This window comes from Plecotus auritus (assembly GCF_963455305.1).
Source record: "Plecotus auritus genome assembly, chromosome: 8".
Taxonomy (NCBI): domain Eukaryota; kingdom Metazoa; phylum Chordata; class Mammalia; order Chiroptera; family Vespertilionidae; genus Plecotus; species Plecotus auritus.
Window position 1 is genome coordinate 143,395,372 of NC_137782.1, and position 18,493 is coordinate 143,413,864.

The window sequence follows — 18,493 nt, forward strand, 5'->3', positions numbered from 1 at the left end:
TTCTTAAACTGGGCCCACAGATATTCATGGGAATGTTAACTTTAGGAATGTTAGTTTTTGTGTTTTCATTCAGTAAGTTATTTTTCAAGAGGCAATAACAAAATTCTTTTGCAGCAATAATTTATATTTGAAAGTATTTTTCATATACTAAGACTAGTTTCTTAGGCTGCTTTCTCAGACTGGGCCCATGGACAGTTCCTCACAGATTTTTGATAATGTTCTTTCCTTATGGAAAGAATGGTAATATAGGTTATATAAATCATAGATAGAATTGAAACAAAAAGTATTTGCATTTTAGAAGGATTGATGTTGGTGCTGATGAGGGTCAGAACAGAAATAAAGACAGAATTGATGTATTAGTGATATGGAAGAGAGAGAACACTGAAGTGATGGGACTTGGTTACCAGTTTGATTTGGAGAATGAGAGGGATGAGTCTAGGGTTATTACCAAGTTTTTTACTTGGGTGGAGAGTAGGTGGGCATTGCCTTTTGTAAGACATTACAGGTGACTGAAAAGTTGAGGGGAGGGGAAGTGTAGAAAATAAGTTCTGAGTTTATTTTGGATGGTTTGGTGAACCGTGAGAAATACCTTTTGTGGGCAGGTGAAAACATAGGTCTGGTAATCAGGGAGACACTAGAATAGAGCTAGAGAAATGGGAATTAGCTTTTTAATTTGTAACAGAAGCTAAGGACATGGATGTTAGGGAAAAAATGTAGATGAGGGCTAATGACAGTTCCTAGGAAACAGCAACATTAAAAGGTTGGAGGTTTAAGGAAAGTGGAAAATTACACAAAGCTGCTGGGAAGAATCACAAAAGGAGTCAGTTATAGATGAATACAAGTATTGTCATGCCGGTTGATGACTTGAGACTTGGAAACCACACATTTGTAGTGGAGCCAATTAGCATGGTTTGAATAACACTGTGGTCGGCAAACTGCAGCTCGCGCGGCTCTTTGGCCCCTTGAGTGTGGCTCTTCCACAAAATACCACGGCCTGGCCTGGGCGAGTCTATTTTGAAGAAGTGGCGTTAAAAGAAGTTTAAGTTTAAAAAATTTGGCTCTCAAAAGAAATTTCAATCGTCGTACTGTTGATATTTGGCTCTGTTGACTAATGAGTTTGCTGACCACTGGCAATAACATATTCAGTAACGCTTAGCTGCTCAGAAACTGACTAAGATATCTTGTAGAGTTTATTCAGAATTGGGGATTGATATGTAGATATGAGGTGGGATATTCTCAGGTACATAGTTGAAATGAACAGAGTCTGAGCATTAAAGTGAGGAGGAAAGTTGGAGTCAGCAGAGGTTGTAGTAAAGATGAAGGAAGACTAAGGATGAAGGAATGGAATAGTTTGAGGTCAGGGGATTTTTAGAATTTGATATTTTTGGAGGTTGCAATTCTGAGTGGTGATTTAGGGCCAAGGTTAGATGATGCTAATGGGTTGATAAAATGGAATAGAGTGAAAAATAACTAAAGTAGAAAAGGAATTTACTTTCTCATTCTTTATGTAGTTATAATCTCTTGATTACCACTAGAGATAGAAGTTAGTATTTTGAATTAAAATAGAAAACTGGAAAATAAATAGCTAATAAAAAAGTTTAATAGTAATGTTAATTGTAACTTTTTATTTTAGCATAATCCTTATATTAAAATCAAACTCTGGGAATATCTCAGTAGTTTTTTAGAAAGTTTTTTAATGTGACTATTTTCCTAGTGATGGCTAGAAAAAAAAATTAAACTTCGTATCATTGTTGACAGTAACGACACAGAGCCTGTTTCCTTTGCCTGGGTGGTAAAGGACCAATGAAGATGGTTTAGTTTTAGGTATTGAGTCCTAGTCCAGAGTTGTGGAGGATGACCAATAGAGGCAATACTTCAACCCATTTTTTGTTTTGTTTTGTTAAAACTGGTTTAAAAAGGTAAATCATAGTAAAATCTCAGTTAATTTGAATGTTCAGAGAAAAGAGTGTTGTGTTTTCTCATAATTGATGGCTAACTTAATTTTTTCCAACTCCTTGTTTAAAATATTCGCAAATGAACTATATTTCCACTTTTGTAAATAGAATATGCATATGATTATTCAGAATCTTGTAGTATCTAATTTTATTGTTTTAAAGTTAAGTATTTGTATTAAGTATTGAGTGTGTATAAGATGAATCATAGTAAATAGTGATTGATCCCAAGCATGTATTTGAGAACAAATCTCTAGTTATTAGCTTGTTTTTTTTACCTTTCTTTCTTCAATTTGTATGAATTTTATGTTTTCCTTTGAGGGAGGCAGAGAGGGGGAGAGAGCGAGAGCGAGAGCGGGAGAGAGAGCGAGAGAGAGAGCGAGAGAGCGAGAGAGAGAGAGAGCGAGAGAGAGAGAGAGAGAGAGAGAGAGAGAGAGATGAGAGAGAAACATTGATTAGTTGCCTCCCCCAAACGCCCTGACCAGGAATCGAACCCAAACCTTTTTGGTGTATGGAACTTTTTTTTTTTTTTTAATGTTAAGAAATTGATTATGATAAGAGGATTTTCATATCAAATTTTAAAACTTTCTGGGTACATTTTTATGACTGTATACATTATTAATTAGAACAGATTATACTTTGGAAAATATTTTTTAAAAGCTTTTCTTCATTTTAGATGGCTTTGTTGCTTCTCAAAAATGACAGTGATACTTGTCACTGATAATCAGGTGAACTATGTAAATTACCTTAGGAGGGTTTATGGACTTTAGGTTAAGAATTCTTAACTCTATTGAATTGATATTATGGGAGTGAAAGCATAAGTCTGTCACTAACCATGGAAAATAACTCATTTATATATCTGCTCAGTTTGAGATTTCTTGAGTCTCTAGGACTGACTGGGTCTGGAGCAAATACTGCCTTAGAATACTGATTAAAACGAATCTCTGTGACCCTATTGTAAAGATTAAGGACAAGGGGTGAAAGTTACATCACAGATTAGTGATGCCTATTGGTGGTATAAACAATCTTTGTTTTAATTATTGGCCATGTGGTTGACCACCGTATGAATGAAGGTTCTGTTACTTTATGAAGGCACTAATTAGCATAATATTAAGTACTCAGTTCTCTGTAACAAAAACAAGAATAGATTTGCCAAATATAGTGGTTCTCAAAGTGAGGTCACATGTTGCTGGAGGTGTGCTTGTTTGTCAGGTCAAAATTATTTTCATAATAATATTAAGATGTCATTGGCCTTTTTGGCCTATGTTGCAAAAGCATTGATGGTGCGAAGCAAATGTGGATAAAACTGCTGACACCTTAGTATCAATCGAGTAGAACCAAATTGTATGGGTAGTCATTGTATTCTCCACACAATGTAATTGTAGTTAAAAAGAAATCCAGTTGCACTTAAAAATGTCCTTGAGTCTCTTGAGTCATCCCGGCACGCACGCAGTTTGCGGCTTGGGAGCCGAATACAGTCTCTCCTGTACTTGGATCTCTTTCCTTTCAAGATGCCGGAGGAAGTGGTACACCATGGAGAGGAGGAGGTGGAGACTTTTGCCTTTCAGGCAGAAATTGCTCAACTAATGTCTCTCATCATCAATACTTTCTACTCCAACAAGGAAATTTTCCTTCGGGAGTTGATCAGTAATGCTTCTGATGCTTGGACAAGATACGCTATGAGAGCCTGACTGACCCTTCCAAGTTAGACAGTGGTAAAGAGCTGAAAATTGACATCATCCCTAACCCCCAGGAATGTACCCTCACTCTGGTGGACACAGGCATTGGCATGACCAAAGCTGATCTCATAAATAATCTGGGAACCATTGCCAAATCTGGTACAAAAGCATTTATGGAAGCTCTTCAGGCTGGTGCAGACATCTCCATGATTGGACAATTTGGTGTTGGCTTTTATTCTGCCTACCTGGTGGCAGAGAAAGTGGTTGTGATCACAAGCACAATGATGATGAGCAGTATGTCTGGGAGTCTTCTGCCGGGGGCTCCTTCACTGTGCGGTTTGACCATGGTGAGCCCATTGGCTGGGGCACCAAAGTGATCCTCCACCTTAAAGAAGACCAGACAGAGTACTTAGAGGAGAGGCGGGTCAAAGAAGTGGTGAAGAAGCACTCACAGTTCATAGGTTATCCCATCACTCTTTATTTGGAGAAGGAACGAGAGAAAGAAATCAGTGATGATGAAGCAGAGGAAGAGAAAGGAGAGAAAGAAGAGGAAGATAAAGATGATGAGGAGAAACCCAAGATTGAAGATGTGGGCAGAGATGAGGAGGATGATAGTGCTAAGGACAAGAAAAAGAAAACAAGATTAAGGAGAAGTATATTGATCATGAAGAACTGAACAAGACCAAGCCCATCTGGACCAGAAACCCTGATGACATCACCCAGGAGGAATATGGAGAGTTCTATAAGAGTCTTACCAATGACTGGGAAGACCACTTGGCAGTCAAGCACTTCTCTGTAGAGGGTCAGTTGGAATTCAGGGCATTGCTGTTCATCCCCTGTTGGGCTCCCTTTGACCTCTTTGAGAACAAGAAGAAGAAGAACAACATCAAACTCTATGTCCGCTATGTGTTCATAATGGACAGCTGTGATGAGTTGATACCAGAGTATCTCAACTTTATCCGAGGTGTGGTTGACTCTGAGGACCTGCCCCTGAACATTTCCCGAGAAATGCTCCAGCAGAGGAAAATCTTGAAGGTCATTCATAAAAATATTGTTAAGAAGTGCCTTGAGCTCTTCTCTGAGCTGGCAGAAGACAAGGAGAACTATAAGAAATTCTACGAGGCATTCTCTAAAAACCTAAAGCTTGGAATCCACGAAGACTCAACTAATTGGCGACGCCTTTCTGAGCTTTTGCGCTATCACACCTCCCAGTCTGGAGATGAAATGACTTCTCTCTCAGAATATGTCTCTCGCATGCAGGAGACCCAGAAATCCATCTATTATATCACTGGTGAGAGCAAAGAGCAAGTTGCTAACTCCGCTTTTGTGGAGCGAGTGCAGAAGCGGGGCTTCGAAGTAGTGTATATGACAGAGCCTGTCGATGAATACTGTGTGCAGCAGCTCAAGGAGTTTGATGGAAAAAGCTTGGTCTCAGTTACCAACGAGGGCCTGGAGCTACCTGAGGATGAAGAGGAGAAAAAGAAGGTGGAAGAGAGCAAGGCCAAGTTTGAGAACCTCTGCAAACTTATGAAAGAAATCTTGGATAAGAAGGTTGAGAAGGTGACAATCTCCAATAGGCTTTTGTCTTCACCCTGCTGCATTGTGACAAGCACCTACGGCTGGACAGCTAACATGGAGCGTATCATGAAAGCCCAGGCACTTAGGGATAACTCTATAATGGGCTACATGATGGCCAAAAAGCACCTGGAGATCAACCCTGACCACCCCATTGTGGAGACTCTCCGCCAGAAGGCAGAGGCAGACAAGAATGACAAAGCTGTCAAGGACCTTGTGGTGTTGCTGTTTGAAACTGCACTGCTCTCTTCTGGCTTCTCACTTGAGGATCCCCAGACCCACTCCAACCGCATCTACCGCATGATCAAGCTAGGCTTAGGCATTGATGAAGATGAAGTGACAGCTGAAGAACCCAGTGCTGCTGTTCCTGATGAGATCCGCCCCCTTGAGGATGCCTCTTGCATGGAAGAAGTAGACTAGGAGTTTCTACCTGCAGACCTTGCATCCTCTGTGTAGTCTTCATGGCTCCCCCAGCAGCCCTGTGTGGCACTAGCCCACCTGGTTTCCTCTGATGTTTAGTTGCTTTTTCCCTCTCCTGTCTTTTCCTAAGGCAGGTTACAACGGCCTCAAGCCCTCTCTTCTCATATTTGACATAGTTTTGGATGTGTTATGTATTTTTTTTTATTTTGTTCTGAAATTAAAGTATGCAAAATAAAGAAGATGCCGTTTAAAAAAAATGTCCTTGATGAAGCAATAAGTTATTTTACTGAGTCTTGATCATTGAGTACATATCTGTAACATTCTATAGGACAAAATGAGAAGTATACTTTAAACATTTCTGTTGCATAATGAAGAGTGATGATTATCTCGAGAAAAAAATACTTGTGATTTTTTGAGTTGCAAGCTGAACAAGTCTGTTTTGTGGAACACTATTTTTACTTGAAAGAACTAAAAAAACTATAGTTATTCAGATTTGAGCACTGGGCAGACATTTTCTCAAAAATGAACAAAGTGAGCCCTGGCCAGTGTGGCTCAGTCGATTGGAGCACCGTTCCATACACCAAAAGGCTGTGGGTTCAATTCCTGGTCGGGCACATACTTAGGTTGCGGGTTAGATCCCAGTCAGGGCACATATGGGAAGGCAACCAATCATTGTTTCTCTCACATCAGTGTTTCTTTCTCCCCTCGCCCACCTCTCTAAAATCAATAAGCATGTCCTTGGGTGAGGGTTTAAAAAAAAATGAACAAAGTGAGCCTGTCACTTCAAGGAAAACAGCTGATAGTATGTGTTATCGGTGATAAAATTTGAATTATAGAAAACATGAGCTTAGTAGTTCTCAATATTAAAGACCTTTCGGATAAGATATTAATGTATGTTTTTTTGTATTGAATAATAAAATGTGCTAAATTTGGAAGACCTCTATATAACTCAATGAACCAATATTTTCGAAATGACCAATGCATAATAAGCAATCATGGGTATGCAAAAGATTTATTCAATGTGCCTGAGAGACCAGTAGAAGAAAAGGTCATTGATACAATTTCAGATTCCACATTACAACCAACCTGTAAGAAAGTACCATTCACTGAATTTGGTAGCATCAAAGAAGAATATCAATTATTATCCGAAAAGGCTATTAAAATACTCTTCCTTTTTTGTAAGTTTTCTTTATGTACTTTGAGCAGAAAAGTGTATCATTGCACGTTGAATGCAGAAGCAGATTTAAGAATCCAGATGTCTTCTATTAAGCCAAACATTAAAGAGATTTACTCAGTTGTAAAAGAATGTCACTTCCTGCTAAAATTGTTTGTTTTGGGGAAAAAAAAATGGTTATTTATCATAAAAATGCTCTTAATGTTAACATACAATGAGTTATTTTTAGATGGTTGAATACATTATTTTCAATTATTAATTTTAATTTTTAATGTAGTAAATATATAGAGATATAACTCACATAAAGAAAAGCTCTTTGGAGTCCTCAGTAAATTTTAAGCGTGAAAAGGGATTCTTAGACCGGAAAGTTAGAAAATTGCTAGCCTGCTATCTTAAGGGCTCATGTTGGCCTGTTCTAAAATGTAAAGGGTAGCTCTTTAGTCATTTTATGCAATTCAGATAAGATAAAGGTTAAGTGTAAGTATAGTATTAGATTTTTATTCTTTTTGTGTCCATTTGCAACTTTTATATCAAAACATTAGTTCTGTTTGTTAAATCAGTGAATATCACTCCATACTGCTAACCCAGTCTTGGGCTATCTAGATGTCGTAGATATTTCTTCAACCCTTGAAGAGGTAACTTAATGTATCATAAATTATGAGAAAGTATAAGTGGGAGACTGTGTAATTATCTCTACGTGGTAATTATATGTCACTTGCAAGAATGTTTGTTCAGTCATTATAAAGATTTAGTTAGTAATATATGTGAAAATATTCTGTAGATATATAAAATATTAATATTAGGTTTTATTGTTGGTCATCATGCATAGTGATTCAGTTTGTGAAAAATGGGAGAAATTAAGGTAAAGCGATACTTTTTTAAAAATAACAACTCTTCTCCCTGATTATTCTCAAGGCTAAGATAGATACCTTACTACTTAGATTACCCTAAATGGAGATGATATTTATCCAGTTAATTATTTTTCATAAAGCAATCATTCTGATATAGTTATTTCAAATGTTTCATGCAAATGTTATGTAATTATGTAAAACACTCTGTATACAACTAGTTTTAAATTAGAGTGGCATGATCAAAAACATGAGCACATGTAGTTGTTAAGCACCAACTCTAAACAGATGGTCCAAGAGGATACATAACAGGTTTACAGTCTGGTTTGAAGAGAATAAAGCCATTAAAACTATCAGATTTCTGTTTCTCATATATATTAGTCAATGAATAAGTAAAGACATAATCCTTGGTTCTAGAAGGACCAAATCTTAGAATATTAGTGTTGTAGAATTGCTAACATTTCCTTCATCTATTACCCTAATTTAAAAATCACTATATACTGTGGTGGATAATACCATTGCCTGTTTATTGAAATTAATGTGTCTTGTCATAAGTAGGTCATTTATAAATGTGAAATTGCTTGAGGCTCTCTTTTGCTGCCATGTTGCATTTAACTTCTGACTGGACAGATTTGAGCTATATTGCTAGGTTATCTGCCTCTACAGCATTTTAAAATTTTTATCTTACAAAAGAAAATGGTCAATTTGAGATTGTTAGTTTGGAAAGAGCTATGTGTAATTAAAAAGGTACTTGCTCATATATCACATGTATCATTCAGTTGCTCATCTTTTATTTTAGAGAAAGACCTTTCCAAATATAAATTATTCTTTTTCAAGGTATGTTTTCAAAGGGAATAATCAAAACTTTATTAATTATGACTATTCTGAGTAAATCTTATTTAGTATTTTAATATTGAACATAAAGAAAAGAGAATGTTTAGAATACTTAGTAGACTACAGTATCCTTTTAGAGAATTTTGGAGTCATATTGTACTACATACTGTTTAATTACTGTATGTACTGTGACTGTTATTGTATAAAGAAGTAAACTTTAAATCACACGAAGGAATGGAGTGCTTTCGGTCTTTACTTTTGACAGAATAAATTATTTATATTGTTTTCTTTTTTTTTTCTTTATTGATTAAGGTATTACATATGTGTCCTTATCCCCCCATTGCCTCCCCACCCCCCTACTCATGCCCTCACCCCCCTGGTGTCTGTGTCCATTGGTTAGGCCCATATGCATGCATACAAGTCCTTTGGTTGATCTCTCCCCCTTACCCCCACCCTCCCCTACCTTCCCTCTGAGGTTTACCGTCTAATCGATGCTTCTCTGTCTCTGGATCTGTTTTTGTTCATCAGTTTATGTTCATTATATTCCACAAATGAGTGAGATCATGTGATATTTATCTTTCTCTGACTGGCTTATTTCGCTTAGCATAATGCTTTTCAGTTTTATTTTCTTATGTTTATGTGCAGTCTCACACATCTTATGACTGGATTTCTAGCATTGAATCTTACATATATATATAAAATGTGCTTCAGCTAAGTAACAGATACAATTACTTATTTTTTCCCTAGAAGTAAATAAAATGACCAGGCTTCATAAAACAGAATTTTTTATGGGTGTTTTGTCCCTCTTTTAAAATACGTGTTAGCCCTGGCCAGATAGCTCATTTGATTAGAGCGTCATCTGATTCGATCTCCAGTCAGGGCACATAGAAGAATCAACCAATGAATGCATAAATAAGGGGAACAACAAATCAATGTTTCTTTCTCTCTTTCTCTCTCTCTCTCTCCCTCTGCCTTTCTCTCTCTAAAATCAATCATTAAATAAAAATGTTTTACATGATTAAAAGCATTATTTAATACCAAAAGTTTCATAGTGAAGAACAGCAATCCTACTTCCTTTTTTTAAAGCAGTTTCTTCTTTCACTTAGCCCCATATACTATGGTGATAATATGCTTACCCTAGTATTTTTTGATTTCTCCCTTTTAGACATTATCTATTGACTTCCTGATAATGATAGATGAGTTTTTAGCTTTTTAATGCTCATCTCTATTTCTTGCCTTGTTTTTCTAATGTATTATAAGTTCAGTTAAATCAGTAATCAGCATTTACATTAGTATAACTATACAGGATGGGGCAAAAGTAGGTTTGCAATTGTTTATATGAAAAATAATACAGTGATTAATAAATAATAATACAATAATAAACTCATGTACTCACAACTGTAAACCTATTTTTACCCTGCCCTGTTATGTTTCCTGCAGAGCCAGGTAGTAAGTATATCATTACATTGTTCTTTTTTAAAAAGTACTATTTTTCCTGAAGTTACTAATTTCCTTGATTTACATAATTTTCAGTAAATCTTTCCTTAAATATGCAATTACAAGGTCTCCAAAAAAATGTACACACACTTTGAAGATTATAAAGTCAGTGTTTATTAACATACAGTTCAATTTCAAAATTTACAAGAATTTACAGAAATTAATAATTTTTTTTGTCAATGCCTGTTTTCAAACTGATGAACGTTCTGGTCTAGGCACTGCTAATAACATGAAGCAATGGAATTTCAGACATCGAGAATCATTTCATTTGGTATTTGTGTGCCTTCAATTCATTGACTGTTGCCAGTTTTGTACCGGAAACTTTATCTTTTATGTATCTCCATAAAAAAAAGTCTAGTGGGACTTTAGGATAAATTTTTTTTGTTCAAAGCTTAGTCTGACTTCACCCATTATTTCAAATCACTTAAACTTGAAAAGGAGTGAAAATTAAGTGAGTTATCAACTGTTAAAGTGTGCCTACATTTTTTTGGGACAACCTTCATTTTTCATAGGAGTGAAGATTAGGACCTTTCAGGCAGTTTCACCTGAGGTTAGTTTCTCTCACATAAAGAAGATTGTATTCTTGGGGTGAAAGGGCTTGTTTTCCATGATCCTAACATATGTCAGTTTGACCCTAACTCACATTAGGCATGCATCAAATGAGAAACCCAAGCCTTGTAATTGAGAGTTTATTGCTCTCTAGGTCCATGCCTAGAGTGCTTAGCAGTTATGCTGGTATCCAAGTCCAGAGAGTTGATAGATAGACTGTGATGTGATATCCAGTGATTCTAAAGAAGTAGGAATTTTCCAGTTCTGTTTGCATGTTGAAATAACTTGTAAATGGTACAGTGTAGATTAAAGAACTCCACTATTCTATTGGATTTCCTTATGAGTCTACTAGATCATAGAAATCCCCTCAAATTCCAGTTAATCATAGCAAAGATTTGTAAATACAAAGCACCATAGTTTTATAAGAGAATACAGAAAACTTTATTCTCCTAACTTGAGATCCTTGTTAAATGTGAGACTTTTAGGTGTTGAAGTACTTTTCCATAAATTTTTCAACATACTTTCTCTAGCTTATCTAAAGTGTATTTTTCACTTTTTCCCAAATTCCTAAAATATTTTTATCTGATATCCTTAGTATGTACTAAACAGTTTACTCTTTTTATCTTCAAAATTGTCTTTGTTACAAGCAATCTTTCTCAAAGGCTAAAAAAACTTAATGTGAAACTTAGACATAAAATTTTTTTACAAAATTGTTTTTAAAGATTTTGAGCAAACCAAAATTCTAAATTCTTAAAACTTGCGGATTCTTAAAAGACCTTTTGACAAAGGAGACTACAGGCTTTTGGGCAACTGAATAAATTTCAAAGTATCATTTGAGGAATGTTAGATATATAATTTAAAAAGAAACTTTAAAACTTTACTTTTAAAATCACTTTAAAGAACACAAATTTTATAACAACTTTATCAGGGGCAAATATAATATTTACTTTGTAAAATTTTTAAAGGTAGCAATGAAATCACATATGTTTATTAGAGTACTAGAGGCCTGGTGCACGGATTCATGCACCAGTGGGGTCCCTCTGCCTGGCCTGCACCCTCTCGCAATCCAGGACCCCTCTGGGGAATGTCAGACTGCTGGTTTCGGCCCGATCCCACAGGCCAGACAGAGGGATGCACCGGGCGGTTTCGGCCCAATCCCCACAGACCAGGCCAAGGGACCCCACTGGTGCACAGGGCCTCGAGTATGCATATAAGATCTTTGGTTAATCTCTTCCCACCCTCCCCCTCCCTCCTTCCCTCTCAATTCATCAATCTATTCCATGTTTCCATGCCTGTGCACTGAGCGTCTGCCCCCTGGTGGTCAGTGTGCATCATAGCTACCTGTCAGATGGTCGCTTAGGCTTTTTATATATACTAGGGGCCCGGTGCATGAAGATTCGTGCACAGGAAGTGGGTCCCTCAGCCCGACCTGCACCCTCTCCAATCTGGGAGCCCTCAGGGGAGCCCTCTCCAATCTGGGAGTTTCTGTCTGTCTTTGCAATCATATAAGCGAATTGTCTGAGACCCCAACCCAGTTTGGTTTGTTATTGTAATGAAGTTAGTGGGGAAAGGAAATAAATCTTCTTTAGTTTGATTACTGTGAAAACAATTAGGAATATGCTCAAATAATACAGTCTTTGTTTTCTTGAATGATTCTATAAGATTAACGGCTGAAAGAGTAAAGGATAAAATTTAGGATCTTAGACAAGTTACTACTTTGGACTACACAAAGTAATGGAAATTTCATTTGCAATCATAGATGTTCTGTAAATATCTTCCCTTTCTAGCTGCCTTCCATCTTTTTATTTCTATTTTCTTAACTCTGTATTTGAATCCCCTTTTGAACTTCACTTTTTGTTTTTGTTTTTTTTGTTAATCTTCATCTGAGGATATTTTTCCCATTGATTTTTTAGAGAGGGTAGAAAAGGTGGGCCCTGACCAGGGCTGGGGATCGAGTCTGCAACCAAGGTACTTATGCCCTTGTTCAGAATTAACCCTCCACCCTCAGGCCAGGGGCTGACAGCTAAACCAGCTAGGGCTATTGCCTCACATTTTTTTCTTTAGTATGTGTGTGAACATTTAAGTTCCACTCTTAGCAAATTTCAGTTATATAATACAGTGTTATCAATTATTGTTATCATATTTTACATTACATCTTCAGACCTTATCTTACAACTGAAAGTTTGTACCCTCGCCCTGGCTGATTTGGCTCAGTGGTAAGAGTGTCAACCCTTGGACTGAAGGATCATGGATTCGATTCCTGGTCAAGGGCATGTACCTAGGTTGCAGCTTCGATTCCCAGCTGCAAGGGGAGCATGTGGGAGGGAGGCAACCAATTGATGTGTCTCTCTCAAATCAATGTTTCTCCCTCTCTCTCTCCCTCCCTCCCTCCCTCCCTCCCTCCTTTCCACTCCCTAAAAAGAAAAAGCAACCAAAAAAAATCAATGGGAAAAAATCCTTAGGTGAGGATTAACAATAACAACAACAACAAAAAAAAAACCAAAAGAAAGAAAAGAAAATTTGTACCCTTTTACCAACTTCTTTCTAGTTCCTTCACCCCCTTAGCCCCTGGCAACTACTTTTCTATTTTCTGTTTTTACGAATTTGACTTTTAAAAAATTCCACATGTAAATGATAATAGAGTATTTTTCTGTCTCTGGCTTATTTCATTTGACATAATGCTGTCAGGGTCCATCCATGTTGTCACAAATGCTAGGATTTCCTTCTCTCTCTCTCTCTCTCTTTCTCTCTCTGATGATTTCAGAGAGGAAAGGAAAGGGAGAGAGAGATAGAAACATCAATGATGAGAGAGAATCATTGATAGGCTGCCTCCTACATGCCCCCGACTGGGGATTGAGCCCACACCTGGGCATATGCCCCAAACAGGAATCGAAAGGCGATCTATGGAATGAAAAAAAAATTGCAAATCATATATCAGATAAAATTTGCAATTTTATCTTGGATAATCTTTATAGATTTAATGAAAGCAAAGGGTTCAATGATTTTGAGGTAGCAGAAACTGAAGAAGAAAAACAGGTCATGGTTAAGAATGAGAAATTTAATGACACCAAAAGCAAAGATAACAAATGCAAAAATAAACAAGTGTGATAACATCATATATCAGATATATGATTTGCAATTTTTTTTTCATTCCATAGATCGCCTTTTCATTTTGTTGATGGTTTCCTTTGCTGTAAAAAGCTTTTAAGTTTGATGTTAACCCTTCGCTTTCATTAAATCTATAAAGATTATCCAAGATAAAAGTGTTAACCTGTGTCATCACTGCATTCTTTAATTTCCCTGAGATGTTGCCTATTCACATATACTCTTCATTATCCAGTGAGAAGATAGAACACTTGGTTATTAGCCCATAGTTTACATTCTTGATTGAAATAGCTTTATTTTAGGTTATGGAAATACATCCTATATTAGAGGCCCGGTGCATGAAATTCGTGCATATTACTCTTTTATTAGATAGGATAAGAAAGAGGTAATATGCAAATTGACCCTCATGCCCTCACAAGATGGATGCCTGTGACCAGGCCAGCAGGTGTTAGTGAGGGATGACCATATGACTAAACAAGCAGGCTGTGTGGGGTGACCAGGCCAGCAGGGGGGGCAGTTGGGGGTGACCAGGTCAGCAGGGGGGCAGTTGGGGGCAATTAGGCTGTCAGGGGGGGCTGTGAGGGGCAACTAGGCTGGCAGGGAGGGCAATTGCGGGTGACCAGGCTGGTCGGGGGGGCCAGTTAGGGGTGACCAGGCCAGCGGGGGTGGCAGTTAGGGACGACCAGGCCAGCAGGGGGGTTCAGTTAGGGGCAATCAGGCTGGCACACAGAGACAGTGAGGGGCTATCAGGCCGGCAGGAGTGGGCAGTTAGGGGTGACCAGGCAGGCAGGCAGGCAGGTGAGCTATTAGGAGCCAGTGGTCCAGGATTGTGAGAGGGATGTCCGACTGCTGGTTTAGGCCCTATCCTGGATTGGAGAGGGTGCCGGCTGGTCTGAGGGGACCCCCTCCCCCCGTGCATGAATTTCGTGCACCAGGTTTCTAGTGTGTGTGTGTGTGTGTGTGTGTGTGTGTGTGTGTATTCAAGGAAATAAGAGGTTATTTATCCAAGGAAGTTGTAGAGACAAAATGAGAATGAAGGGCAACATCTGACTTGTGTTTCAAATATATTTTGCTGTTGTCTTAGAAATATCAGATGCATTTTTATTCATTAGAAGCACAGAATATGTTTCAAATTAATCATCTGTCCTTTTGAAACATCTCTCATAATGTAGATGAATGTACAATTTGTTTAAAGAAAAATACATGATTATTTTTAGTCATCTATAGGTTGATAGTATATTTCAGTATATTTCAGTATAATTTTAGTTTAAAGTATTTTTTAAAATTTCTTTCAGTAATCCTAAATCGGAGATTCAGAGAGTAAATAAAAAAGTCAACAATGATGCCTCACTTAGAATTCATAATCTATCCATTTTGGTGAGACAGATAAAATGTTATTATCAGGTAAGTGTATGTTTTTTTTTCATCTATTATATTTTAATAACTGCTCCATACATTGTTGAGTTACTTAGGATCAATCACCTAACAATGCTTATTATATGCCAGGTACTGGTCTGTTTCCTGGAGATAGAACAGTAATGACATAGTTCCTTTTATGCAATGTTAAGATACAAGTAAGCACTTTATCATTATCTAATTTTACAAATAATTATTGTATTTTATAAATTTTTAAAACTAGTTCTCAGATTCCTGAAATTTGTATAATGCAATATCTTGTTAGCTTGCTCTGATTATGCCTTTCAAGAGTGTACTTTTTATTGTTCTTTTTAAAACTTAAGTTGTATGCATATTGCACAATTTAAATATGAGCATTCTCAAGGTTATCAATATACCTCTAAGAATTGCTATAGCTGCATCAGACAAATTTTAGTATGTTGTATTTTTTAAATGTTTATTATGTGAATTTTCTAATTTTTGTTATGATTTCTATTTTCAGTTATGAGTTATTTAAACTATGCTTTTAGATTTCCAAAAATAATGGTATTTTTAAAGAAATTTGTTGAATTTTGGTCAAAGAATTTAGTTTGTATGATACTGACTTTTTGACATTTGTTAAAAATTACTTGACTTGGCCTAGTATGTTGTCAGATTTTATTAAAATTCCATGTGTGCTTGAAAGAGATCTGTATTCTTTAATTGTTTGGGTGCAGAGTCAGAGCAAGCTTGTTTGTTAATTGTATTGTTGAAACCTTTTGCATCCTGATTAATTTTGTCTCTTGATCTCCCAGTTATTGAGAAAGATAACTTGAAATCTCCCATTATGATGATAGAGTGGATTGGTCAAGTTTTCCTTTGTACACTTTAAAGCTATGTTATTGGGTGCAAATGAGTTTCCTCACAATGTTTTGCAGATTTTATTCTTCTGTCTCTGGATTCTTTATTGTTCTGGAGAAGTCAGCTATAAGTCTCATTTTTGTTGTTAGGTTAAACTGTCACTTTTCACTCTTGGCTGCTAATTTTGTCTCTTCTGATATTGACTCTTTACTATTCTGTTACCAGATATACTTCAAATATTTCTATTAAATGTATACTAAGCTTTCTTAACTCTATCCTCCGTGTTTATTAAGTTTTCTTTTAGCCCTAGCTGGTTTTGCTCAGTGATAGAGCATTGGCCTGTGGACTAAAGGGTCCAGGTTGAATTCTGGTCAAGGGCATGTACCTCAGTTGCAGGTCAATCCCCAGCCCTGGTCAGGGCATGTGTGGGAGGCCAATCACTGTATCATTCTTACATTGATGTTTCTCTCTCTGTCTCTCCCCCTCCCTTCCACTCTATTTAAAAATCAATGGAAAAAATATCCTCGGGTGAAGATTAACAAAAAAATATTTTTTTCTTTTATATTCAATCTTGTGCTAAATTCTGAGAAGTTTTTCCAAACTATCTTTTCAGTTTGCTAATTTGCCCTGCATATTTGTCAAATCTCTGTTTTACCCACTGATTAATTTTGACCCTCAATAATTTCCTTTCTTGAAGCTCTGTGTGATCTTTTTTCATGTTCTTTTTTATTTTGTTTATTAATCATTCTTTAATTTCTTCATTTACTTTTTTAGAAATTTAAAATTTTCTATTTTAGATTTTATGTCTGATAATTCCAAAATCTGAAATCAGATCTGTAGGGATCTGAATCTGCCTTGTGTTTTCTGTTTGCTATTTCTCATGGTGGTTGGTGGTAGCAGTGGTGGTAATGGTGTGTGTGTGTGTGTGTTTTAATTGTGAGGTCATTTTGGGAGGAAGTTTATCTATGGGAATATTTTTGTGTCTGGGCCAAGTATTCATTGCTTCAGAGAAGATTTGTAGCTTTTCTTGCAACCAACCCAGAACCACTTTTAATTTATTTTAAGCAGCTTTATATTATTTTAGAATCAATAGTTGTTTACTGTAGAAAACTAGAAAAAATGTAAATTATGAACAGTTCCAGTGCCTAAAAGAGATTACCTCTATAGTGCCTGAATATATATACTTCTGGATCCCTTTTTCTGCATCTGTGTATATGGAAATGATGTACTTAAGTGTTTACATATATCTTTTTAACTGGTACTGTTACATATCCCTAGGGAAACAACCCTCCTCAACATCTACCAAAGGCTAAGAAAAACAGCTTTTTCCTTGCTTCCCTAGACAGGACTTAATTTTTTCTGCTTTATCTTTTAACTGAGAAATTATCTTTTTACCTTATTAGGTAAAAAGGGAACTTAGTCATATATTTAAAAAAATTTTTTAAACCTTCAGTATTTTTAGATTCCTTTCTAATATCTAGTACTCCTTGTTGCCAGAAATAAAAGTCTATGCTAAATTTTTTATAAACATTTTTAAGCCCAGATGTTAATAGTGCCAAGATGATATTAATAATGATTTTCTTTTTCTTTTCTTTTTTATTTACTTATTTATTGATATGAGAGAGAGAAACAATGAGTTGTGGTTCCATTTATTTACGCACTTATTGGCTGATTCTTGTATGTGCCCTGGACTGGGAATCAAATCCGCAACCTTGGTTTATCAGGATGACACTCCAACTACTTGACCTTTTTCTTGACTGTCACTCTTTTTTTTAGACATATCTGTATGTTATTTCATTAACATTTGCTGGATGACCAGTTATACCCTTTTCTTTTTTTAAATCTAAGTTTGAATACCGGTGGACTAATTTAGGGCTAGAAGTGATTGAATATTGTAACATTTTGTCAGTATTGTTTCAGATATTTAAAACATAAAGTATCACTGATAGTTGAAATTCTCCTTGTACCACTCTCCTATGCCCTTTCTTTAGAACCAGTTTACCAAACCATCTCTACTTGCCCCATGTTTCATGTTCTTAGATAAAATGTTTCAAAGGCACTTGTGAAGTATCTTCAGAAATAGATCAATCATCTTACACAATTAATAGACTTACTAAAATTATTTTTTTCTCACATGGCTTGCTTTAATATGACAGATTTCAAGTTAACAAAGTTTAAATTAATGCAGTTCTTGTCACCTGTTAAATGACGTATCTTTTGGAAAAATCAGACTTTCCCCCCAAAAGTCTTTCTAAAGCAATTAAAAATATAAAATTTATATATCTTATATACCCCTAAGAAAAAGTATTTGAGGTAAAATATTTGATATTCAAAACTCAGAAGTACATTTAACATTAAAGCTTCTTTCCTCCCCCAGTTTGCTGCTGGTTAGGCTGCCGAGGGGAGAGGTCAGGGCTGATTCGTCCCCTTGCCTTCTGACAGACATGAGCAGAGCAAGGGGCAAAACTGGGAAAACAAGAACCTCACCCCCAGGGTAACCTATCCCCCTGTAGCATATCGCTAGTCATGTGGTTGAGCCCTCCTCACCTTTTCTTCCCTAAAGATAACATCTAAGCCTCAGTTGTATTTCAGTTCCAGGCCAGAAAAGCAGCAAAACCAGAGAAC

General features: G+C 36.5%; 2 protein-coding genes across 16 annotated transcripts in view; both read left to right on the plus strand.

Moving 5' to 3' along the window:
- Positions 1-18,493, plus strand: part of CCDC88A (coiled-coil domain containing 88A) — a gene marked incomplete at its 3' end in the record, with an annotated part of 112,318 nt that overhangs the window by 11,848 nt on the left and 81,977 nt on the right. For all 15 annotated transcript variants that reach the window (XM_080685786.1, XM_080685787.1, XM_080685789.1 and 12 more), the window contains exon 3: positions 14,929-15,037. In XM_080685786.1, coding sequence (XP_080541912.1) covers positions 14,929-15,037 — 109 coding nt within the window. The remainder of the gene's footprint in view (positions 1-14,928; positions 15,038-18,493) is intronic.
- On the plus strand, positions 3,398-5,626 carry LOC308256385 (heat shock protein HSP 90-beta-like; the record flags this gene model as incomplete). The annotated part of the gene is given in 4 exon segments (XM_080684645.1): positions 3,398-3,611; positions 3,614-3,901; positions 3,904-4,266; positions 4,269-5,626. Coding segments are annotated over 4 exon segments (2,157 nt in total). The 5' UTR covers positions 3,398-3,463.